Consider the following 26,175-nt stretch of genomic DNA (forward strand, 5'->3'; position numbering starts at 1 on the left):
CCTGCCAGGATCCTTTTGTGACAATCAGGAAGTCCGCGAGCACACGGATCGCGCATTTTCCGGTAAATCCCATTGGCAAACAGTCCAGCACCCTGGTTGCCATGGCAACGGCAGCCTGTCAGACAAAGTAGGGAGTTAATATTAGTAAGAGCGATCAGTTTGGGCTTTTTGCATTGCATACCTCCTGACTTCTACCCCGGTGAATTGGGACACTGAGGGGGAGGAGCTTGGGAGGTGGCCTGTCACTCAAACTGGCAGCGCTACTGGGCGTGTGCACAATTCTGCACATGTGCGGTATACATTCCATGACGTCCCAGACACCGGCGAATGAAATCAGCTCCCGGATCCCGCGGAGCTCTACCTTCTGTCCCCCGAGGAGGAGATGTAGAGCTCGGTGGTGCAGCGGGATAGAGTGGCAACATCGGGACTGTCCTGTGCAAAAGAGGGACAGTTGGGAGGCATGTTGCGTTTCTCAGAATTACTATGCGGATACATACAAAAGTTACGGCAGGGTAAATAAAACCGATTGGATCACAGACGCACGCCTTAGATGCTCAGGCTTTAATCAAGCGAACATAAGATGCATAACCACTAATTCACAAAGCCAGTCCCAACCTACTTCATTGTTATCTTCCCTTCAAGCCGGAGCCGGCGGCTTTTTAAACCGCGTGAATGCGGGGTAGATAACGCAGCACGCTATTGGCTGGATTCCAGCTGTCAGCCCCCCCAGAGTCCTCTCTATAAACCAATAGCTAATTCCGTATTCAAAACAGATTCCCCCTCCACACGAGTCGAGGCGGCTGACACTCTGGGGCATTCAACGCCCGTTCCAGGCTAATTAAGACAAAACCGGATATTAAAAAACAGCTAAAACAAAAGCTTATCTATTCCCCGCATAAATATCTCATCAGACTGCCGCTTACTCATTTTCACAAGACAAAAGTCTGTGTTAATTACTGCAAACAATGTAATTGGGTTCCTCTTTAACCCCTTATTCTCTTCTGGAAGGGTGGTGTATATTAAATAAAATAAGGGACTGAAGTTCATGTGACATTACATGTTATATGGTCATGTCTGCTAACGTGATGCTGACATGACACGTTGGCAGTATGTATAGATAAGGAAGCGATCGGCTTGGGAGGTTATACCTCACACATATTGCAGGGGGCTCCTGCAAACATTCTCTCACAGCTTTTAGAGATAGTGAAGAATTTAATTCCCTCACTCAGATACTCATTCATTCCCTCATTCACAGATACTCATTCATTCCCTCATTCACAGATACTCATTCATTCCCTCATTCAGATACTCATTCATAGATACTCATTCATTCCCTCATTCACAGATACTCATTCATTCCCTCATTCATAGATACTCATTCATTCCCTCATTCACAGATACTCATTCATTCCCTCATTCAGATACTCATTCATAGATACTCATTCATTCCCTCATTCACAGATACTCATTCATTCCCTCATTCACAGACACTCATTCATTCCCTCAATCACGCATACTCGTACCAGGTACTACAAAAGCATGATGCATGCTGGAGCTGAAGTGCCTAACATGCCTTCTCCGTTCTTGGAGAAGCACCGCCGGAAAACTTTTGGGTCATGGGAGCGGTGTTCTAAAACGCCCAACTCCTCGCCCACTTCCCTTAAGCAGCAGGGAGCAGCAGGGAGTCTCGCAACATTAGCGGGACTGCCCGCACCGTCAGCAGGATACCTGGGAATTACTTGACTCGCAGGACTGCCCTCTAACATCAGTAGGCGTTCCCGTTGACATTGCAGGACGGGGAGGAATGGACAGGGAGGGGGGGCGTGTCAGGACCCCACTACTGAAAGTTTTGGGTGTTGGCTTAGAGAACTGACGCCTCCCAGGGAGTCTCGGGGCAAAACCCAGAGTTCCCAGGTACGGTAAGCGGGACCCGCGGAGGGGCTCCGGAAGCTCCCAGGTATGGCTACTACTACGTCGACCCCCCGCCCCCGGGGCATATCTAAAGTTTACATAAGATCTAGAGACTCTTGAAACATTAAACCTTTAATAGCCCATGATGAAGATTAGATACACTTGAGTCACCTGCATTCAAGCAGGGATAACAACCATAACATATATATATATATATATATATATATATATATATATATATATATATAACCTATTTATACTAACTCTAGTGCAGATGCGTGATGTCGCAGAAAATATAAAGCTCCACAACAGGGACCCCATACAGCAGAGAAGACAGAAGGCAACCTGTTACTCATCAGCTCTGGTCGAACTACATTTCCCATGATGCTCGGGTGGCCATAGGGTCACCGGCAGGACGCCCCGCAGTGTTATAGGGAGTTGTAGTTTGATACAAGCTACAGGGCGGATGCCGCTAGACCAGTTCTGAAAGGGTTCTGAAGAAACCGATCCAAAGTTGTTACTGCTGCAGATGCTTATAGAAAAGAACCATTCAACGCAGCACGAGTCCGTTCCTCTGTAGCATAAGCGCATTTCGTGACCTCAACCAATGGTACGTATCACTACGCATGCGCACCCAGTTCGTCCATTCTACAATAGCTGCCGTAAGGTAAGCGGAGGCGCGCGAAGCGGAGCACTGTGGCCCGGCGCGAAAAGGGCGTGTCCAGGCGCGAGCTAGTCAGTCAGCCAGGGTCGCGCCTGCGCGCGAGGCTCCCGTTACCCGGAGACGGTGCCGGACGGAGCCCGCGCTGCGAAAATAGCGGAACCGGGCCCCCAAGAAGGGAGCGGCGAGGGTGGGCCGGAGCACCAAGCGATGCACCGGAGGAAGGTGAGAAGCGCGGGGAAACGTGGGAAGAAGGGGTAGCGGGGGGTAACCAAGCGGGCTACGGGTGTTCGCTTCGTATCACAGCGCTGGGCGCACACGGAGATGGTGGCGGAGACCTTTGCACGCGGCAGGGTGAAGCAAAGTTTATGTTTAATGCAATAAAACTCTCCAAATGTCAGAAACGCAATCAAAACAAGGCCTGCTGTCGGTGAGCCCACGGTGCCTCGTTATTGGGGGAATTCTGATCAATCTGAAAGCTGATTGGCTGGTGAGCACCAGATGTCGCTACTGATAGGATGCTTGCTTTGTCGCTCAGAGCTCGCGCCTTCAGCTTGTTGTGCCCCTCATTGATACACTGTGGCGCCAATAACTTCGCGCTCCCGCCCATTGGGCGTCAGTGATTGGCTACCGGGGTTATATATCGAATTATTAGCCTATTCTACTGTGGTGTTCATCGCGGTGGCCCCGCCCACGAGTTTAGCGATTGGCTGAAACGTCAGTCCGCATGCATGTTTGACTGTGTTATTCGCTATGCCTTGTATGGGCGTGGTGAAAACAAGCATGGAGATAACCTGTCCAGAGTGTGGTGATGCTATGGCTTCCTATGCTTTTCCTTGTATAGTAAACTTTATTAGTGTATTCGCTTCTTTTTCTTTCTGGCTTCCATTCCCTTCCAGCTCCCCTTACCTCACCTGAGGAACAGCAGCCTCACCCAAGTGTCTCTGTTTAGTAGAGGCATTCCCTCTTTTTGGACTTAGATGCTTGGCCCTCTTTTCTACAGCCCAAAAGGTCACAATAATGTACTAAAAACACATGGAAACAGGTTTATAAATCAACATCATGAAAATAATAATGTTCTACTTCCAACTTACAAAATTAGCCATCAGTAGGTTACACAGTGGCGTGAATCTCGGTAATGCGCCTCTCCCATGTCAGCTCTCTGATGCCCCCAAAACAAAGTTATCTGTGGTCAGGAACTTCAAATGTTGGTGGACTGGGGTATCTGTCCTTTAGAATGGGGTTCAAGGGTTCGTGATTTTTTTAACCTCTTAAAGACAATGGGCGGTCCCTAAACCCATTGAAAACAATGTATTTTGAGCCTGTACATGTACAGGCTTTGTCATTAAGGGGTTAAAATTATTACATGGATGACACGCTGTGGTATAGCCAAAAGCGTCACGGAAAGGTGCTAAAATTCTTTTAAGAAGCGTAGATATAATGTAAAAGAGGTTTTACTTAACTGGCATGGTGGTAGAAAAGTGAGACCTCCCAACAGAAGTGGTAGAGGGAATATAAATATGCGTGGGGTTGGCATATAGCTTCCAGGCAGCTGTGCTCCCGGCCTCTCCACAATTGTGGCAACGTAGGGGTATTTTCTTTGCCCATGACATACCTGCTACGTCACTGGTCCTGTAAGGACACTTTGGCATGACGTACCTGATGCATATCTGGTCGCAAATAGGGCAGTGGAAACAGGCAGACTAGTCATGCCGAATGGGTCTGATCTGTGAGCAGATTCTGTGTTTCTATGACGTTTGAATGAATGGCCCCATAAGCAACAATGACTTCCACAAGACTTGTGACGGGCCCGGGCTCTTCGTCTACCCCTGCTTCGCATGTGCTTTGGCTCGTTTTTAATCGGTGCTTACGGTGTGAATTTAGAAAGGAAAACAGGTTGGAGTGCCAAAAATGCTATTATAGAGATAATACAAGGGGGTTAAAATGTATTTTCACCTATATTTCTCTAGCCAATAGGCTAGCGCAGTGCACAGGTGGAAGTCACCCCCACCATGTGACGTCGGTCATTTCTGAGTGACAGGTGCGCTTTACATTTCCGAGTGCCCCCTCTTAGGGACGCAAGGGATTCTGCAAAAGCTGTTGGCTTTCTCATTTGCGAGCAGGCAATGTGTGGCTGTCGCCCGACGCACCGATGACTTTAAACCCTCTTTGAGATGTGGCTGCTGTGGATGAATATGAATCTCTCGGAAAGGACACATTGTCCCTCTTTCTGTCGTTGTGCGCAGGGTACCTGCTCTGGGAATGAGGCAGCCCGGGAATGAGACTTGGTTATGAAAAAACCAAAACCGTTTCTGACATTTCATCCAGCAGTAAGATGAAAAGCGGAGCGGGGAACGCCGAGGGTCTTAGAAGCTAGAACGTGTGCGTTTGAAACCTTCGTTTTTGGGTATTAAGAAGTCTCCAAAGGCAGGACCGTATTCTGCAGATCCGGAGGAACTGTTTGCTGTGTTAGAAATTTTCAACTCAGGATTTTGAAGCTTTAAACATATTTCTATGAAACACATCAGTGCCTCTGTCAACGTTATTTCCGGATTCCTGCAAAAGAAAAAAAAAAAAAGAATAATAAAATATATATTGTGTTAAATGCTAGTTTGGGGTACTTGAGAACATTTGAGTACTTGGGGGTAGCTGCAGGTTCATTTGCTGCACGAATTAAACGGCATGTGAAATATATATATAATCCGCGTGTACATAACATGTTCTGTTTTTTCTTTATTTTTTTTATTGATTTACACATTTGATTTGTGGTCCTCTGAGCGCTCTGGACAAATATGATCTCGGTGCTGTGTGAAGCTGTTATGCCCGGTTCAGTCCTAGCATCGAGCCCCGGTGTAATATTTCACTTTGACACAATGTAGGGGGCTAGAAAAAGCAGGCAGCCCTTTGGTTGTAAACGTCAGCTCCTTCTTAAAGTGTATCAAAGAGTTGGGTTTTCCGAGGCGCCCGCTGCTCTATTAACGCGTGTTTGTTGCACCGTAGAGGAATGCAGGAAGCAGTTCGGATGGGACAGAAGATTCTGATTTCTCTACAGACATGGAACACACAGACAGCTCAGAGAGTGACGGTAACTCCCGCGGTCCGGCGCGCATCACCCGCTCCACGGCCAGACTCAGCCAGAGCTCGCAGGGTGAGTGCCTTTCCACATAATGCATGCCGGGGGGGGGGGGTTGGTTCACGCTCTGATCCAGATGCTCGCTGGGATAAGTTGTGCCCGGAACATGTGTATTTGCCTCAAAGTGAAACATTGCAATAACCAGTAGTTTAAGTGTAAACACAAAATAAACATCGCAGCCGTTTCATGTTGTAAACGCTTGTGGTAGAGGAAAGAGTGCTACTAGTCACGTGTACCTAATCTTGCGTTTGTACTAACTGGTGTAAACATTTTTTAAAAATTAGAAACCCGTACCTTCCTTTCTCGTCTCATTTGTGAGTTTTCAGTGGTCTTTAACATTGTCTCCCTGACTTCGCTGTTTGTTAAGGACCATCCGCAGTAAGCATCTCTTGCATGATAGTGTAGAGACCGCTCACCCCTTCATTAAGATCCATGGAATCCCGCAGACTCTTGGCTTAGTGAATAGACCTCTTAGCAGGTATCCGCAAATCCTAGGAGCGAAGCAGCCGTGGCTTTTGTGCTGTTTTATTGCTATTGATTTGTGCATCTCCGAAATGAGTGAAATGGATTCCGTTATGTTGGTCATCGAATATCGCCGTGGCTTCCTTGACCGTTCTAGAGCCGCGTGTAGTGCAAAGCTCCGGAACCGTGTCTGCAACTTGGTGGCTCCGGAAACTACCGTGTCTCTTAAGCTTTTAGGCTGGACTCTTTCTTGGTGTCTTATTTTGCAGGTATAAATGATTCTCTAATTTAGAGAGCCCACAGAACACCCTGCCAGTCCCGTTGTCCCAGGTTGATGCTTTCATGCATGCGTCTGGACAGTATCAAGCCGAGCGCCGTATAGGCAATCGACGCCTGTGCCTTGGAAATGAATGGTCACGAGTCGCTGAGCTTTGATCTTCCCGTAGGAGATGTTTGTGTGAATCCATCCAATAAACATCATCCGTATGTGGATATTTGTTCGAGGGACTGAGAGAAGATCTTTATAATAGATCAGCTGTTTGGGATGGCCGGGTGTGCGGCTGTCTCATGGTGGAGGTGGCATTTTCTTCAGCTGAGGGGGGCTTAAATTACATTTCAACTGAATCGCTGGAATCTTGGGCGGCGTTTGGGATGCTGACTTGTTCTCCGGTGCGAGTGATGCGAGTGCCGGGTATTTGAGGCGATTGCCGATGCTCTGTATTTATTGAGGGCTGCCTTTTTCTGGAGATAAATGTGCAGCAGTTTGTATAAAAAGCCTTTTTTTTTTCCCCCAGTCTAAGACAACATAGATTTTCCGGTACTCTGCTTATTGCTATCGCAGACTGCTTGTATTTATTGTGTAGATAACGGGTATATTCCTGAGTGGTTTGGAACAGCCTCGGTTATTAGTTTGTAGGATGTCGGGTGAAACCTCCGCACTCCGCCGATCGCCCGCAGGGTTTATTATACCTTTTAAGAGTGATTATAATGCGCAGAACGACTTCTTTGTGTGGAATAGATGGTTATCGGTGCTATAAAGTAATGTGCTAGCGGATTCCAAGCTGTCCGGCGGTATAAATCACGTACATAAAATATAACCAATTACCGGATAAGATACACGGAGGAGTAAATGTTACGGCGTTCGCATGCATTGCTCTCCGGATTACAGAGGGCAACGGGCGTTATGTACGGCGATATCATCTGTTTCAGAGAAGTAACATGCATGTAAAATAACCCAATTAACTCTTTTATGCAATGTTTTTTGGAACGAGCGTAGTTTAATCACAAACGTTAACTCTGAAGTCTGAAAATATTATCCTATTAACGCTAAGAACCCCCTTACCCTTATCACCGCTGGTAAAGGCGCCGTACGCTAACCCGTATACACGTTCTCCTGCATGGCGGTCGCTTTAGCGGATGCTAGGACGACGCTTTCGCCCTGACTTGTGGCCGCGGAGCGCTGCTACGGCTTTGACGGCAGGCCACCAATGTGTCGGCGAGTGAAACTGTGGTTTGTATTAAACCAGATTCCAGCCCGGTCGGCAATCTGCAATCGTTTGGTGCAGAGGAGCCGGCCTACTCCACTCGGAGGGTGACCCGCAGCCAGCAGCAGCCCACCCCCGTGACTCCGAAAAAATACCCACTCCGACAGACCCGCTCATCGGGATCGGAAACGGAGCAAGCCGTGGACTTTTGTGACAGAGGTACGGGGGTGCCGCCGAGCTTCCGAAAAAAGCTGCCGGACACGCTCTCTCTCGTCATAGTAGATGCACGCTGGCTGTCTGTTTAGCTGTAGAGTAGAGCTTTCTCTGTGTGCTTAGCATTGCAACTTGCTGGGGGGTAAAAGCTAAGTCTGCTGTCCTCTTCTCTCCGCAGACGGTAAAAACGCAGATCACGACGAGTCGCCTCCTCGAACCCCGACCGGGAACGCTCCGTCGTCCGAATCCGACATAGACATTTCCAGCCCCAATGCGTCTCACGACGAGAGTCTAGCCAAGGACATGTCTCTAAAAGACTCCGGGAGCGACCTCTCCCACCGACCCAAACGCAGACGATTCCACGAGAGCTACAATTTTAACATGAAGTGTCCCACGCCTGGCTGCAACTCGCTAGGTAGCGTTTCGTTTAATAACCGGCTCAGAAAACACTGTTTCCCTTCCTAAGTAAGGCAGTCGGGAATTGAATGGCGGAGCCCTTGCTGAGCCGAGATTGAAAGTGAAGTCGTTTCGATCGATGTACGCTCCAGTAGCGTTTACTAAAGCCTAGCCTTTTAGAGATCCTTCGATACGGAAGCTCGGAGACATTCATGTTAATGAGCGATTCTTGCAGGTTTCTCCCCTAGTCCCTTCCTAAAACCCGTAGGCAGGTCCTCTGCCGGTGGTCAAAGTTGGCACATAGGACGTCGCCAAAGGGCAAATATTCCGGGACTGGTTTACTAAACCACAGATCGCTCGGTTGATTCGGTCGCTAGGAATCTGTTTAATGGTGAAAAGGCTATGTCTACAGAATTTAACCTCTTACTGTTTCACTAGGTCACCTTACAGGGAAGCACGAGAGGCACTTCTCAATTTCAGGCTGCCCCCTTTACCACAACCTCTCGGCAGACGAGTGCAAGGTAACTCAGAACCTCCCTGTGAGTACAAGTCAAAGAAGCTAACTTTTTTTTTCTTACTGACCTTCCCGACCTGCAGAGGTTTTCTCCACCTAGCCGTGGTGTCTTATCTTCTGAACTATCGAATTTCAGGTAAGGGCACAGAGCCGTGACAAACAGGTAGAAGACAGGATGCTTTCGCACCGGCAGGACGAGAACAACAGGCATGCCACGAGACACCAGGTGAGTGCGATCTGCGGGAAATGTCAGGTAAACGCTCTTCCCCCCCTTCATCTTTGTCCCCGCAGTTGACCTCAGAGAAGAAAGGAGACCGAGGCAAATCTTTATTCAGCAGAGACAAATATCAAAATAAGTTGCCCTCAAATCACCGTCGTCTCTAACTCTAGCGGGAAGCGTATAAGCCACGTAATGACGGGAAGCGTATAAGCCACGTAATGACAGGAAGCGTATAAGCCACGTAATGACGCCGTAAGGTGCTTGTATTTTCCAGGCTCCCACAGAACGACAGCTGAGATACAAAGAGAAAGTGACAGAGCTGCGAAAAAAGAGGAACTCTGGTTTGGCAAAAGAACAGAAAGAGAAGTATATGGTATGGTAACAAAACGGACTGATTGATTGAGGCTGACCGTCCATAAAATAAATGGCTGTAATAGTGATCTGATGGTGACCAGTGGCCTGTCTGCTCTAACGGGCATGGTGTCCAAGCTCTGGCAACTAAAACCGCCATGTCTTTGCCGTCATGCTATTACGAGCTATCGGATATAAAAAATAACTAATATTAAGTGATCACGCAATAGTCCTTTAATAGTCCTTTAAAGCGGTATGCGGTTCTATATCTTGTAAGGCCCAACGTGAAGTTCTTGGCGCGAGGCCATCTTTCTCCTTATGCCTTCCCTTTGCCAGTCCTGTCTTCCCTCCCAGGTTCGTGGAGACGCGTGTTGTTTTATGATGTGCAGCGATAAAACATTTCAGGCCAATAAAAAAAAAAATAATAGGCGTTGCGGCACCTAGAATAAAATGACTTGCTAGTTACCTTAGTTATGAGACTAATGCCTCTCTTCCTTTGCAGGACCAAGACACACAGGCCCAGGGCCCCAGAAAAAGCTTACGAAAAAAGGCCATAGAAGTACTCATGCATTTTAGTATTTTCATTTTCCGTACTAAAAGCAGTAGCTCTATTCCATGTAACTCATTTGGTAGCGCGCTTCTAAACTGGATGAGACTTCTCCAGACAAACATTCTTCATTATCAAAGCATTTTTAGCTATTGGGCTAGTTTTAGGAGGGCATAAAGCATGTGTCTGCCGTGTGCCCGAGCTCCGACGCCTTTCACCCAGGTGGGCTTCTCACCGGTCCTTCCTTTTTGTTTTCAGGAGCACAGACAGACTTACGGAAACACACGGGAACCGCTTCTCGAGAACCTCACGAGCGAGTATGACCTGGAGCTCTTCCGGAGGGCGCAGGCACGAGCCTCCGAAGACCTGGTAAGAAAATGCCCGTTTATTAAGTCATTTACAAGCTCATACACAAGTCATCGCTACAGGGGGGACGGAAATCATCTATTAATGTCTTTCCCAGCCTTGTATCCATGGATTACTTATGGGAAGGAACAGGGGAGGGCTGGCAGCCTAAGGCCTGGGGGGCAAGTCAAGTGAAGTGGCTCCGCCCCCTCGCACTCACCTTTCACCCCTCACGCTGCCCCCATCACTATGCGGCCATCAGACTGTTGGAAAACTGATCTAAACGGCTGCTGGGTGCTGATGCCGCTGGCCGGAGCTACTTTAATCCTTTTTTTATTTATTTAATATGCCGGATCGGCTTGCCATATTAAAAATAAATAAAGTATTAAAGTAGCGCCGGCCGGCAGCATCAGCGGCCGTTTAGATTCGATTTCCGGCAGTCTGATGGCCGCATAGTGATGGGAGCAGCGTGAGGGGTGAAAGGTGAGTGCGAGGGGGCGGAGCTTTAACCCCTCACGCTGCTCCCATCACTTGGTGGCCATCGCATACGGCCGCTGGGTGCTGATGCCGCCGCCGGCTGGCGCTGCTTTAATACTATTTTTTTTTTTTTTCATTTAATAGCCGATCCGGCTTGCCATATTACATTAAAAAAAAAAAAGTATTAAAGTAGCGGCGGCATCAGCGGCGGCATCAGCACCCAGCGGCCGTTTAGATTAGATTTCGGGTGGCCTGGGGGGCCTGGGAAGGAACCTAAATGAATATTCAAATTTTTGACTGCTCGAGGTGAACCTAATCGCACTGTAATGATCCTTTAAATTCTGCGACTTCCTGACCGTTTAAGACATTTTTCTTTGTTTTGTTATAAACACAAGGGCTACAGAGCTTTATTTTTTTTTAGTATTATTTGGTCATAGGGATATATACATTAATTCAGCGTCTTGCTATAAAAGGACCTTCTCTTCTCTGTGGCAGGAAATGGTTCTTATCGAACGGAAATAGAACCAAAAATACGTAAATTGCGGATGTCTGCGCATACACGATACATCAGTGTTACATAAAACAAAACAGGATAGTAAAATGTCTAAAAGCGGGCTCTTTTACTTATATTGTGAAACCTGCATGTAATGTAGGGATGATTTCTGTCTAAAACGTTGTTTTAATCATGCCTGTCCTCTTCTAGGAGAAGCTTCGTCTCCAGGGTCAAATCACGGAAGGAAGCAACATGATTAAAACGATCATTTTTGGCCGCTATGAGCTGGACACTTGGTATCACTCGCCTTATCCGGAAGAGTATGCCCGCCTGGGTCGCCTCTACATGTGTGAATTCTGCCTCAAGTACATGAAGAGTCAAACGATCCTGCGCAGGCACATGGTGAGCGGCTACCATCTGCCCGCACCTCCAAAAGGCCACAATGGCCGGTGGCAATGTGTGAGATCTAGTTAAAAGTGGTGAAGCGGACCATGCGAACGTCAACATATATTACATCCACATCTAGCTGTGTGACTGGGTCGGTCTATAGGGGCTTCATCTAAAGTCTCCATTTGATGCTGGCCGGCGCCAAACTAGAACCAACTCGAAGCGCCCGCCATTTTGTTTTTGTGGCTTCCTTCCCAGCAAGCCTCTATAGACTTACCTCAATCGCATTTAACCCTTTTAACAGTGAATTGTATTAACTTGACCCGTCGCCTGCTTTTCTTCTGTAGGCCAAATGCGTATGGAAGCATCCTCCGGGCGATGAGATTTATCGCAAAGGATCTATTTCCGTGTTTGAAGTGGATGGAAAGAAAAACAAGGTAATGCCGCAGAATCTCTAAATCTTCCCCCCCCTGCTTTCTCCGTTTATCTAGAGACGCGTGTATCGCTTCATGCGCAGAACCTTCACCTGCTTTAACCCGTGTCTGCCGCTTTCAGATTTACTGCCAAAACCTGTGCCTTCTAGCAAAGCTTTTCCTGGATCACAAAACGCTCTACTACGACGTGGAACCTTTTCTCTTCTACGTCATGACCGAGGCGGACAACACCGGCTGCCACCTCATTGGCTACTTTTCCAAGGTATTTTGACTGTTGGCAAAATCCATACAAGACACCAATGCCCATAACGTACCGCGCCGCTGTAAAGCAAAATGTCGCCGGTCGGTTCTGCAGGAAGGAATACTTAATATCTCACAAGATATTGACTACATTTCTTTTTAAAATTGCGACGTTTGGGTCTGACATTTATAGTTCTTACCTGTCCGATAGATAAGGCGTGGATGAAACATCTCGTCGCTCGGATCCTCCAGTTACCAGGCTACCAAAAACTCGGCCCGTGTGTGTTTTTACATTGTGTGCTAATCCTCAGGGGGGGAAAAAAAGACAAATGATCATTATGTAAATTAATTCAGTGATTACATTCATTTTTTATTCACAATACATTTTTTCCGCTTATTCCCTTATTTCAGCGTGAAAGTATAATGTATTTTCTCTTTTCCTCTTTCAGGAGAAAAACTCCTTCCTGAACTACAATGTATCGTGTATCCTGACAATGCCGCAGTACATGAGGCAGGGTTTTGGAAAGATGCTCATAGATTTCAGTAAGTCTCTTCTTTTGGGTCTATCTGGTGCTATTTTGCTTTGTTAGTAACAGAGTAGTCCTTCTTCATGGTTGTTTCCTTACGTACGTCCTTGCTTCATCAGAGCTGGATTGATTTTGCAGAAGGGAAGACGCATGGCTTTGCTGTCCCTGGTTGAGCGTAATATGCATAATGCCATGTTGAAGTTGTCATAGCTTCCTCGTAGTATCTCAAGGGAAGCAATACTTCCAGATCTTGATCATGGAGGATGGTAAAAAAAAAAAAAAAGTGTACATTAAATAACTTTAGTAAACTATCCCAAGCCATCGAGAGAGGAGGAAACGCCTCGGTTACATGTTCTCATGTCTTTTGCAGGCTACTTACTCTCAAAGGTGGAGGAGAAGGTTGGTTCTCCAGAGCGTCCCCTCTCTGATCTTGGGCTCATCAGCTACCGCAGTTACTGGAAGGAGGTCCTCCTGCGCTATCTTCATACCTTCCAGGGCAAGGAGATCTCCATCAAAGGTGAATAGTAACATCATAAACAAATCCTGACGGCTCTCTGGCAATCGGTATTTGCATTGTGACCGTATGTAATCCATATGTGACTGTTGGGCCGTGCTGGGCGTCCGTTGGCAGCGTGGGGAGAAATCTTCCGTGTCGCTGAGCCTGGTGGGTGGTAGGATTTGAATGACTCGATATGACGGGGTTCGTCTTCACTCGCGCTCCAGTGGAATGACAGCTATCGTTTAATAAAGCTGTGTTTAATAATAATAATGATCGCCTTGTGTTTCAGAAATAAGCCAAGAGACGGCGGTGAACCCGGTGGACATTGTTAGCACGCTCCAGGCCTTGCAAATGCTGAAATACTGGAAGGGAAAGCATCTGGTACTAAAGAGACAGGTAACTGCATACCGGGCTTCGGAGAAATATTATGGAACACAAAATATCTAAAAATGGGGTTTAATATATAAAAAACAATGTTTTTGCAAAGTCAGATGGGCACCAAGACTAATGTTTGTAGCTTTACCCCCCCCCGCTAAATATGGCTAAAAAAGCATCATATGAGCATTAAATAACACGTTTAAAGTGTGTGCAGGTAGATACAGAAGAGATTAACCAGCAGAAATATACCGTGTATCCCTCTCGCAGGATCTGATCGATGAATGGGCAGCTAAGGAAGCAAAGAGAGCCAACAGCAATAAGATTATGGACCCAAGCTGCCTAAAATGGACACCCCCCAAAGGAACTTAAGCCCGGTTTCTCTCCGCGGGCTCCCGTCTTCTCCGTATACTTCCTGGCTGGGCCTGGACCGTCCGGCGCCCGCCGCGTAGCAAGTGTTTGCACGGCCCGTGTGACGATGATCGCCTTCTCTCTCTCGGGATGTTGCACCCGCGCTTTCTCCTGGTGCACCGCACCACGCCGGACCCCCGCGTCTGCTTCTTCTTCTTCTACGGCCCCGATTCTTCCCGGTAGCTGCGTGACGTGCTGTAGTTCTAGCGATATGCAAAGTTACACGAAGGCTTCCTAACCTACATCGCTCGCTGTGCTAACGGATGCCGTTTGCTGTTATCATGGGGGGGGGGGCTGTATTGCTTCATGTCTGTGCGTGGGGGGGGTTCGAAGTGTCTTAAACATTTGACACCGGGGACTTAACTCTTTCAGTGGCTGCAGGAGAAACGGAAATAAGAATGTACAGTTTTTTTTTGTTTTTTTTCCCCCCCCTCCTGTATCGAGAACATCTTAGTTTTAATTCATCGGAAATAAAAAGTAGGGGTGCCGTTGCTGGATGGAGACGGGTGTCGATGCTTTCTCACATACATCTGTCTGTCTGTCTCTATATGTCGAGATAAGAACTGTCTGGGCTGTATGAACTCACGCCGCCTTTCCTTAGATCTCTTCCTACTTTTGCACCATGTAGTTGGCTTAGAAGCTCTGCAGGTAAAGTAGTTACTCGAACGTCACGCCGATGGCCGTTCGTGGCCCAAAAAGTTCATTGTTAAAATGTGGGAATCCCTCATGAAAACCGTGCTTTCCTGCGCTCTTTAACCTGTTGATTGTACGACGTTGCCGTCCCGGTTCAAAGCGTGAGAATCGCTTCACTCTGCTCCTGAAACGGCGGTCAGGCGTCTGGGTTACTGTGTTCCGAGAACACCATTTTATTTGAAACGTTATTAGCCTGACCCTTGGATGGAGGAGATTATTAATCTATCTGAGATTGTATGTCTGATAAGATTATTCTGTTTTATATGGAGCGGATTTTATGGTTCACAACAGGGTTGAATGGGGCAATTGTTTGATGTCAGCTGTCCAACCACCTTTTATCATGTCCGTCGTTCGAGGCGGTTGCTGCTGTTCTAGAATATATATATATTACTGTTCATGTGAAGTCATTGCCTGGAAGTGCTTTTTAATGGCAGATCTGTAATATTTGGGTCTGGGTTTTTTTTACAGCACTCGCTGGGCTTTGATAATCGGGGTGGATGATTTATTCGGAGACTTGTGTCACGTTCATAGTTGTCAGACAGAGAGGATTTTTGGTAGTGATGATCGGGGAGGATGAGGGGACGAGTGTCGGAAGATACTCCTGTATGGTTAGTTGCTTTACTCTTGGGAGTGTAGTTTGCTGTAAGGCTTTATTCCTCATAACCAACGAGCTCTACAGCGTAAATGTAACGGCGCGGTCCTGACTTCCGTGATGGTCCATGAGGAGGGTCCGTGCTGCCGTCTATGTTAAGGGCCTAAGCGCATCTCATCCTATAAACCTGGGAACGAAGCCCGTCCCTTAAGTGTCGCTGCCTTATCCGAGGAAGCTGTAGGATGTTAATTATATCCGATTTCTGTTTTTCAAAGAAAAACCTGTAGCGGCTCTCACGAAATGAAAAACGAATAAAATCAGCGGGGTGTTTATGCCGACGGCTCCATGATAAACCAAAGTTCTGTACGTGCCGTGGGAAGCCTGAAGACCCTTCCCGGTCGCTCCGGCACAAAAGCCCTTAAGAGGAGCTGCCACCTTCCGTGTGATACCCGGTACTGATTTATAAAGAAAGATGCACTATATTTTTCCTTTTGCTTCTGCTTAAAACAAAGTTCTTTAGTGATCTGTTTGAGAGCCATTGCTGTATTTAGTGGAGTCTCGTTGGCGAGGGGCTAGAAACGTTGGGGTCCGGGCATCTTCTTGCCCGTCCTGTGCCATCTCTAGCGCTGGGCAATAACTTTATATCTCAGCCCTCGTAGCCTACAGGCGTGCAAACAATACAGTGATTATTCACTCGACCCAGTGCTTTTTGGGGAACCTCTGGCTTTTTTTTGGTGGTCCTTGAGGAACCCCCGTAAAGAACAACAGAGACGGCCTCTTCTGTATAGATCTGTTAAAGGGTTAAACCTGCTTACAGCTCTGTCCCCCAGCTGGAAGACCCCCCAGTAACTTGCCCTTTCCGCTCGCGCTTCCTTCAATCTTATCGATTGTAGCAGGGAAGAAGTAATTTCTATCGATGGAAAAGGAGCGCTTTGTGCGTTGCTAGGAGCTCCGTAAATGTTAAACACTCGCTTCGGCCTTTCCAGAGCAGATCCCCTGGGCGCCGGAACAATGTGTAATTAACAAGATTATAGTCTTCATTAAGGAATGCTTAATACGGTCCTGCGCGGTAACCGGGTACTTAACATCAATAGCCCTTCAGATACACCGTTCTTTTTATTCCCATCGCTCCTCAGGCGAAGGACTTTAAGGAGCGGAGTGAAAAGCGTGTCAAGCGGGCGGTGTGTGAGGACCAACGACGTTAAATCTCACTGCTTTAGAGTCATAAACACTAGAGATACGGCGAGGTTCTAAGTTGTCACTTCAGATTTCCGATCTTCGAGCGGATGACAGCTTTGGTGTAATTGTACGCTGATAACCCCCGAACGTTAATTAGACGAGCTGTCAGTCGTCGGCGACGCATGGCCAGGCCGATGCGCTGAAACACGCGGCCGCAGCATATGGAACTGTCACGCAATCAGCGGCGACGATGACAGAGAAACGTGATGGAGCTACGGGTGACGGGGTTTACTTTTTAATTTTCTTTAAAAGCTGACATGTTTTTACAACTAAAGTTCTTGTTATCACAATAAGGGCGCCTTTATTTTTATTTATATAACTGATGTATTTATATTTGGATGCGAAGCCAAAAAATGAGTATGCGCAGCAATTTTAACTGAATGATATGATCGGCCCCGGTAAAGCACGTTGGACGGCGGGGTTGTTGACCCTCGTCTCACGTGATACCGGTTCATCCTCGTGATTTACAGAGAACGCGTGTATTGATCTGTTACTCGGTTAAGGAATTGGTAATTATGCGAGATGATTCCGAGAACGTGCGCTACTATTGGACAGCGTGAACTATAAGCATTGGGGCTTATTCACTAAACAGTTGCAGTCAGATAAAAAGTAATAATAATCTCACGTTGTGCAGAGAGCGTTTCTTTTGCTGTTCATCTTGGGTCTGCTAAATAAATCTGTGTAATGAGGTTTTCTAATTGGGATAAGAATTTTATACTGCTGTTCAAAAGTTTGGGGTCGCTGAGCTGTTTTCAGAGAAAAGGACATTTCTGGCTGTAACATAATTTGTAAAAGGGTTTCTAACCATCAATTAGCCTTTTAAACTTGGATCAGTGAACCCAACGTGCCATTGGAACCCAGGAGTGATGGGAGTGATAAAGGGCCATTGGAACACAGGAGTGATGGGAGTGATAAAGGGCCATTGGAACACAGGGGTGATGGGAGTGATAAAGGGCCATTGGAACACAGGGGTGATGGGAGTGATAAAGGGCCATTGGAACACAGGAGTGATGGGAGTGATAAAGGGCCATTGGAACCCAGGAGTGATGGGAGTGATAAAGGGCCATTGGAAGACAGGAGTGATGGGAGTGATAAAGGGCCATTGGAACACAGGAGTGATGGGAGTGATAAAGGGCCATTGGAACACAGGAGTGATGGGAGTGATAAAGAGCCTCTGTACGCCTATGAAGAAATTCCATTAAAAATCAACCGTTTGCGGCTACAATAGTCATGTAGAGCATTAACCCCGTCTGCGCTGGATTTCTGATCCATTTCCTGTCTTTTTATTGGGCAAAATCTGCGTCTCTTTCAAAAACAAGGGACCCCAAACTTTTGAACAGTAGCGTGTCCGCGTGTTAGAAACCCGCTTTGCCGCCTTCGCTCTCTCTTCGGAGGAGGATGACGTCTCTGAGTTTCTCTGCACATTTTTGGGAAGCTTGTAGGTTCTTGGAAGGTTGGTAGAAGGGAGAAGACTTCTGCACCGGAAGTTTTGCTCCAGATTTTCATTTCCCAAACTGTCCCTCGCTTTTAAACCAAATGTCTCCGTAAAAAAGTTAAAAGGCAGCGACTACAGATGGTTTTTGTAAGTGAATGTAGTTATTTTACAAACTAAAACGTGATCGTTCTCTTTTGATGCTTCTGCCTCTCAGATTCGACCGTGTGATTAAAACGAATATAATAAAACCGCAAAAACAGAGCCAATCTGGTGCGAAAAACAAACAAAAAAAAAAACCTATTGACTCACCTCTTCGTTATTTGCCCCAAAACGGCTTTCTACAGTTGCTCAACAGCGTCGTAAAACGGTGGACCTTGATAAAAGGTGGTGGGCTGGCATTAGAGGACCGCGTCGCCAGGGAGCCGCTTACTTTGCAGCGAACTTCTTTTATGAATGATTTGCACTGGATGCTTAGTTTGTATTTAATATTTTTTTTTTGTGTCCGCCATAGACTGTTGTTGTGAGTCGCCTTTCTGTTAAATGCCGACCGGTGTCTTGCCTACCTAATAAAGCATGCACTGTTACTTCAAATGGCCGAATGTGTGCGTTTTTATGTACGTTAGAAAAAAATTAAAAATCCTTTTCACGCTAGGAGGTTTATTCACTAAAGAGGAGGGCTGGCAGGGGAGTTACAGTTTCAACCCGCTGAGTTAACCATGCGTTATAAAGCACTTTTTATTTAGCAATGGCTCAGGTGGCCCTGCACAATGTATAGTTCAGTATCGTTGAGGTGGCTTATTTGGAGCCAAATTCTTTTTGGTTTCTTTTTACAGAATAAAATATTTACGTTTTTGTGAATTGGCGGGATTTTAACCCCTTAATGACAAAGGCCGGTTTTCAATGGGTTAAGGGACTGCCCATTGTCCTTAAGGGGTTAATGGGCGACTAGGATAACCCTTTCCGGGAAAGAGCCGTCTCCCAGTTTTTTTTTTCTTGGCTGCGGCTCCCGTATCCAGTAAATTGCTGCCGAGGGTTGTGAGAAGCTGGATTGCGGTGGCTTATTCACGTCGGCGTCTCCCTCTCGGGTCAAGGTCAGGCGAAGCAGGTGCCTTCGGCGTTCAGCGGACGGCGATAACCTTCAGGAGAGGCGCAGGTTTTCTCGGGTTTCTCGGAATATTCCCAGGAGCTCCGTGAGGTGTTAGAGTACCTTAAACCACCGGCGTGTCTATACTTAGAGGTGCGAACAAGCCTCTGGAATGATCTCCGCTGGTTAAAAGATATACTGTCGTAAGCCATTAGTCGTGGCTTGGGAGCCTGCGCGTTGTGAGGATCGTTTAACTTAATCTATATGGCCTGATGCGGCCTCCTAGTGGTATATAAAGAAATCCAGAAACAAGCCTATATAATATAGATATAGATATTAGATATAGACACGGATATATAATATAGATATTAGATGTATGTATGTATGTATGTATGTATGTGTGTGTGTATGGTTGCCGGACATTCCTAATGCCTGCAGATTCTCGAGGCAATCATTATTTTAAAACCTCCTTATTCAGAGGACTTTGAAATGATTATTTTTTAAGTGGCTACTCGCATGCCCTCGCCATCGAATCGTATGTGCCTTATGAGCCCTTTCCATTATAAAACAGATTAAAGAGATAGCAGGATGGACAAGAGAGGGGATGCAATGCAGGAGGTTATAGCGAGGACATTTGAAATATAGAATTCGCTGCGTTAGTCTCTACCACTTCTGCGGGGAGGCTGTTCCATTTAGCTAAGGGTGCAACTATGGACATAAGTAGAGAACCGGGAAAGACAAGGCTGTGACGTAGATCATTTACCCAAACCCCGGTAATTCGGGAAGGTAGGGATCCATCGATGTATTCTGCAGTAAGGCCGGTGAACATTAGGTGGCGCCGTAGCCTTGTTGTTGAAAGTGATATGTCTGAAAGCTTTTTATTGACGGAGCTGAAGTTATTTTCATTCATGTCTTGTCTTTTAGTTGGGCGAAGTGAGTGTTCTTCTGTAAATCAACAGAGGGACGCCATGAAAGGCTCGCGTTATAATACAGGACAGCGCCGAACTGAGGCTAAATAACTGGGATTGAAAGCAACGCAGCCCACAAATTAAATGATTGCATGTTCTTTGCTATTAAAGAAAATAGGTCGGGGGCCGACAGGCGTCTGCATGCGATCCTTGGCCGGTCTAGGCCTGATACAGAGAAAAATGTCAGTCCAATGTCACTGCTTTAGGCTCCGTTTCACCAAAAAGCTTTGCCGACCCCCCAAATTCTCTAAAACAAGTTCTATGCTTTGTACCGACCGATCGTAACGCGTGAATCTGGGGCCGTTTTCGGACGTTTATCTATATTAATGGAATTCTGACGTACGGGATAGTCTTACCCAACAGACCGCCGTCTCCGGGACCCTTCGCTCCCCGTTGGGACCGGCCATCCTTTTCCAGCTTCTGTAATCAATTACACGGCTCCCGTGCCGCCGGGACAGATAATTCCCGTGGATTTAGTGACTGCTCAGAAATCCTCCATAAAATGTAAGTGCTTGTTTGCCCTTCACTATATTTTACGATCGTGTTCACTCTCCATAGGGGCCGCATCTTGAAATGATTCAGTTTATAAAACATGTTACTTTTTACGGCCTGAGCTGACCATTGCATCACAACCCTTTATTTTTGGCGTCCTTTTTGTCCCCCCATCCTGGTCTCCAGTGGAAGGACTGGCGCTGAGATATAGACATATCTTGTGGTATCGTCTCTTCCTACTCTTACTCTTATTCTGACGTTGACTTAGTATTAGTTTAGCTATTTATCCAAAATATTGGACAAGGATCTGTGTTTTTACTGTATGCATCAAGATCGTGTAATAACGGCAATTATTATTTTTAGCGGCCAAATCTCTGAAATAAAATAAACCCAAATGTCAGCCTTCAAGTAAAAGAACATGGAAACCAGCCTGGAGGAACAGTTGAGGATGGAATATTTAGCCTAACGGGGAATTGCTTATCTCGCAGCTTTCGACTACATTCATTTATTTAAACAAACTATGGTCTATTACAAAATAGAGGTCTGTTTCACTTTTAGATAGCTGAGATTTGTGAAAAAAAAAAAAAAAAAAGTCGCCATATCTGATCAATTTCCAGTCCTGATGTTCTCTCCCTTCTCCTCACCCAACCCTTGCAAAGGCTGCCGTAACCAATCAACAACTATCAGCAACTTAACAACAGTGCAGGGATAACTTAATTGGGAGGGATAGTCATGGAGCTCCTGAGAACAGAAAGTTAGTGGGACACTGAGAGAGAGGGATCGGTTTGATGGCCATGAGATGGGAGATATTTTCCTTCGGTAGGAGAGGTTGTATGGCAACATTTATGTATAATAGAACATTGCCAACCAGGCCAACGCTGTTCATCAAGTCCTTGATTTCAGTCAAGAGATTCAGGAAGACCCTCAAGACTGTACAGGCCTACACCAGTGGATAGACACGTCCCACCACGGAGAGAAGAGATATCAGGAGAACTTTGTGGGTCTAGGCCACCACCACTCTTCTTCTCCGAGGACTGAGCCGCTAAACTGTGCCGGCTGATCGTAACTCTGTTGATAACGCTTAACGGGACTGGAATTTGGCTACGTGGGCTGCTGCCCACCTCTTAAAAACATCTCAGTACTCGTGTCCCACCACATAATGTGTTTGGTTTGAGGACACAGTATGGCTGTAGACTGCCGCACCGCGGGTCGTGCTGTTACGGGCGTTGTGACCGTATAATGTTACTTCTGTTTCAAGCGTTTCATTCCAAGGAGAGACGGCAGAAGGTCACAATCGGCCCACGCCGTCCACAAGTTCCTGCTTTCACAATTCACGTACTGTATCGACGAGAGGCTCCTATACATTTTTCCTGGAAATCGGTTATATGAAAGTACGCGAGAGCTTCACCAGAATCGTTAACGAACATCGTCGGGGGGGAATAAATCTGTCTTTGATAGAATTCTCTGAACATCGAGGACTTCGTAGGGTTAAGCGAATGAAACCGATTTAGCCCTTGCTTCTTCTTTACCTCTCCAGAGAAAACCAACCCTTTAATTATTGGTATTTTTAGCCTCTCCAAACCATCCCTGAATCTTGGCCACGGTTTGGGGCTTTGGGTAAGCGTGAGTGGGTGACAGGAAGCTGGAGATGAGAGCGCTCCGACCAAAAGGCGCGTGTCCATATGTAGGGATGAGAGGAGGAGGAGAAAGGAAGAAAAAAAGAAATGAGAGAGTGGGCTGGGGGAAAAAAACAGCCGAGATGGAAATAACTATGGGGGATATTTTTACATCGGCAAAAGGAACTACAACCCCACATTTTTTAACGCTATTTTTCCACGTTCTTCAGAAATGACCCCGTTAGACCCACCTGGGGAAGAATAACTTTCTGCGTGATCGTCGTGATATCATCTCATAAATGATAAATCATCAGTTCATGAATGTACGGCTTGATGTTACTCAGGACGACGTCAGTGCTGGTGAGCATGAGGTGACGTTGGCCAGCGGGTTGGAATCCCTGCTTGAATACAGGTGAATTCAGTCAAAATGACATTACCTTCTGACACGTCATGGCCTCCATGAGGACTAGACCTGAAACAACGAATCGATAAAATCGATAATAATCGATAACGGGAATCGTTGTCGACGATTTCCGTTATCGATTAATCGAGTGATCGATTCGTCGTTGGAGCGATCGGCTCCTTTCACTTACCTCCGCCGGCGTTCCCACCGTTTCTGTTGCAGAGCTCTGTAGTGTCCGTCTGCTTGAAGTTACGTAATGACGGATGTGACGCGCGTGAACGATGAAGATTTGAATAAAGTTTGGCGGTTGAACGTTGTAAGTGGAACGATTCGGTAGCGGAGGTACGTACGGAGAGAGAGAGAGAGAGAGAGAGAGAGAGAGAGAGAGAGAGAGAGAGAGAGAGAGAGAGAGAGAGAGAATGAGAGAGAGAGAGAGAGAGAATGAGAGAGAGAATGAGAGAAAGAATGAGAAAGAATGAGAATATGATTGCCGGGTGGGAAACTGATGGGGCAGAGTGTGGGTGGGTGCAGGGCATTTCATTAAATTATTAAATATTTTTTATCCGATTAATCGAAAAAATAATCGTTAGTTGCAGCCCTAATGAGGACCATTAATTAACCAGTCCTTTGCCAATAAGACCACCGCTAAAATATTCTGATGACAGCCGTGCCCCCTTTATCTTAACATTTTTCCCAGTTGCAAATCCATGGAGGAATCCAGCAGATCTACCCCCCTATATATATTTGCCCCTTCAGCCAAACACGTCTCCATGTTACCCGTGTACATGTGTGGTATACTCACTCGTGTGACAGTCCCAGGGTGTCCAACGAGACCTCCCAACACACATGGGCCCAAAGGACACCCAGTGATGAAATCGCACAATTCTGGAGCTGCTGCTTCTCCTAAAGGTAAGCGGCCCTTTTATGTTATGTGCTAAAGAACGCAACATTTTAATACGCATTTGTCTCTTTAAACAGTTAAGAATTGAAGAGTCTCGGGGTTGGATCATTTAAAAGCTGTCCAGCATAAAAAGGATCAGTGATGGGCACCCCGGGCTCAATAACGCCCGATATATATGAATGTACGATATATATATATATTGTTATATAGACTACAAATATCAGGTTGTCCATTGCCCTGGCTGGAAGGAGGCAGCTCAGAGGGCGTCTGTCTGTCTGTCTGTCTGCTCCACAGATAGGGCATTTTAATGTGAATAGTAAAACGTCAGATAGTGAAACACAGATGGTTTTAGTTAGATGGGGTGGAAGAAATAAATATCTGTAAGAGAGGAAGCCGAGTCCTGATGTTTCATCAAAGCCAGAAAGGAGCCTTAACATAACTATAAGACTGAAACAATAATAATAATAATAATAAATAATAATAATAAAAATATTGTGATTAGAGTTGTTGTGCAGAGAGGTCCTATAGGACATAATAATAATAATATTATATGATATGGAGTAATGGGAGGAGTTATATGGAGTAATAGGAGGAGTTATAGGGAGGGGTTATTGGGAGTAATAGGAGGGGTTATAGGGAGGAGTTATTGGGAGTAATAGGAAGAGTTAAAGGGAGGTTTTTTTATATAGAGTAGTAGGGGAGATTTGGAGAAGTGAAGATTTTCTTCCCCTGAAGAATAATTATTTCTGTTTGTTTAGCCACAAAAGCCGGTGATTTTGTGAACGCAGGCGACTTCTCGCATGATTAAAGAATAAAAGCACCGTGTACAGGCGGCAGGCCGTGGCTTTCCCAGAGCTCAAGCCATTCATTTCAACTTTTCTTTTATTTCTGTGGGGTCCTATGCTGCAGACCACCCATACATTTTTAAACATTTCCCTTATGGAAACTTTTATCAGTCGAAATAAACATAACATTTATTTTGTGATCAATAATAAGTACTTTAATGATATCATAATACATGTACAGGAAAAATAACCCTATAACTCCTCCTATTACTCCCTATAACCCCTCCCTATAACTCCTCCTATTACTCCATATAACCCCTCCTATTACTCCTTATAACCCCTCCTTTTACTTGATAAACCCCCTTCTCTATAAATCATCTATCACTCCATATAATGTCTTCTTATAATTACCCCACATTTGCCCTCCTATTAAATAACTGTATCATTCGTTATCTCGCTTTTCATTCCTCTACAAAACTTCCTCTGTGTGAATCCCATTCAGAAGTAACGTATTATAATAACAGCGTTAAAATAACAGCGCATTTCTCTTCCCTCGTTAACATCGCTGGTCCCACATTACAGAGACATCTTTTCATCAGCGGTGGCTGGAATTCCACGATGGTGTCTGAAACCGTCACAGCGTCTGTAGGGTTGTCTGAGTATGCATGGATTACCCCCCTAAAGGCAGTATTGTCTTGTTTGGGGTGGGCTCTGGAGCCAGGTGAGGAGTGGAGGGGGCGGCATTATCCCAAAATCACCAGTCTAACCACAGCTTCCCTTACTGGGGCAAGTCTAGACGGAATATCTGTAGTCGCTGAAGCAATAGGGACTAACTTGAAATTAACCCTATATCGCCAAGGATAATCCAGAGGCAATGCTTTGTATCTCAAGTGCTTTGAAGTTCCTTCATTTAAGGGGATGATCCCGTGCATGGCCATGAGGGTTGAGGACATGCTTCCATGCCACTGATTCCGGTAACTGTTACTTGACGTGCATGCGATAGGAGTTCTATTTTCTATCATTTTGAGTTGTGATTATTCATACAAAGCCTGGGAAAAGCCAGGAGGCATTGGCCAAAAACTGGTGATGAGACCAAGATAGTCCACGTCTAACGTTCAGCCTCATACGGAAGTTGGGTTACATCTCAGCAAAATGTTATTTTTCCTATAGTAACAGTAATTTAAGTTAAAATAGAGAAAAGTCTATCAAGATCTAGACTAGGAGGACACATTCCAGGAATAACATTTGGTCATCTAATTAATTGTGGTAACATATTAAGTGTCTTTAATACAGTCATACGTTATATCGACCATTAAACCTAAATGTCTACAAAAAGTCGGGAAAAGTAGTATGCACAAAGTAGGAGGCAACTGGCCAAACAACAGGAGCACGTTTTATGAGTTAATGTAGTGACTTATTGACAATGATTTAATATTTTTTTGAGTAAGGCTCCTCATTTTTCTTTGTCTTTACATCTTTGTTATTTCCTCTTCGTATCTGTCGCTTGTCTTCTTCCTTCTACACATCATCTCCTCCCGTCGTTGTCTCATTCAACCCCGGTCTTTGATGTCCTTTCCTTTAGGGACACATCAAACAGTCTGCTTGCTTCACATAAAGGGTAATTGCAGTGCTTGTTTTGAAGGTCTCATTAAACCTGCAATGATTTCTAGTCCCCCTAACCAGACTCATAACATATAACTTCCAGGCCCAAGCTTAACTTCTCTGCCCTAGGGCCACCAAAGATCACGTGTGGAACAACACTACCCATGCATTCCTAACTGCTTGCTAATATGGTATATTTATAGTTCCAGGAACATGATGGGTTATTTTGATGGACCAACAAGTTATGGCGAATGACCACATCATAAAAAGAATATTGGAGAAGAA

General features: G+C 45.9%; 2 protein-coding genes across 13 annotated transcripts in view; both read left to right on the forward strand.

The window, feature by feature from the left end:
- The window catches only part of NGFR (nerve growth factor receptor), a 133,608-nt gene extending 109,033 nt beyond the window's left edge, over positions 1–24,575 (forward strand). Inside the window, exon 7 of the transcript XR_008346143.1 lies at positions 24,530–24,575. The gene's annotated coding sequence lies outside the window, so the exon portion shown is untranslated. The remainder of the gene's footprint in view (positions 1–24,529) is intronic.
- KAT7 (lysine acetyltransferase 7) lies at positions 2,334–14,639 on the forward strand. 12 transcript variants are annotated; one of them, XM_053454078.1, is made up of 17 exons: positions 2,338–2,521; positions 4,819–4,979; positions 5,573–5,720; positions 7,694–7,870; positions 8,043–8,279; positions 8,699–8,799; positions 8,911–9,000; positions 9,269–9,367; positions 9,848–9,904; positions 10,151–10,261; positions 11,418–11,609; positions 11,942–12,031; positions 12,150–12,290; positions 12,718–12,811; positions 13,166–13,312; positions 13,584–13,690; positions 13,940–14,639. In XM_053454078.1, exons 3-17 carry the CDS (start codon positions 5,627–5,629, stop codon positions 14,039–14,041), a joined length of 1,839 nt encoding a protein of 612 aa, XP_053310053.1. In that variant the 5' UTR covers positions 2,338–2,521; positions 4,819–4,979; positions 5,573–5,626; the 3' UTR covers positions 14,042–14,639. The 12 variants fall into 12 exon arrangements, with proteins under 12 accessions (XP_053310048.1, XP_053310053.1, XP_053310055.1 ...); XM_053454077.1 differs by lacking the exon at positions 2,338–2,521 and adding an exon at positions 2,611–2,797; XM_053454079.1 differs by lacking the exon at positions 2,338–2,521 and adding an exon at positions 2,611–2,797 and having other exon boundaries at positions 4,819–4,954.
- Positions 24,576–26,175: the final 1,600 nt, after the last annotated feature.

Source organism: Spea bombifrons, chromosome 13 (assembly GCF_027358695.1).
Source record: "Spea bombifrons isolate aSpeBom1 chromosome 13, aSpeBom1.2.pri, whole genome shotgun sequence".
In the NCBI taxonomy this organism is placed as follows: Eukaryota; Metazoa; Chordata; class Amphibia; order Anura; family Pelobatidae; genus Spea; species Spea bombifrons.

Excerpts from the sequence above, each read along its gene's own strand:
- KAT7 (XM_053454072.1), top strand. Across the intron at positions 9,905-10,150 it reads TACGAAAAAAGGCCATAGAA|GAGCACAGACAGACTTACGG; the intron begins GTACTCATGCAT and ends TTTTGTTTTCAG. Across the intron at positions 11,610-11,941 it reads CGATCCTGCGCAGGCACATG|GCCAAATGCGTATGGAAGCA; the intron begins GTGAGCGGCTAC and ends TTTCTTCTGTAG.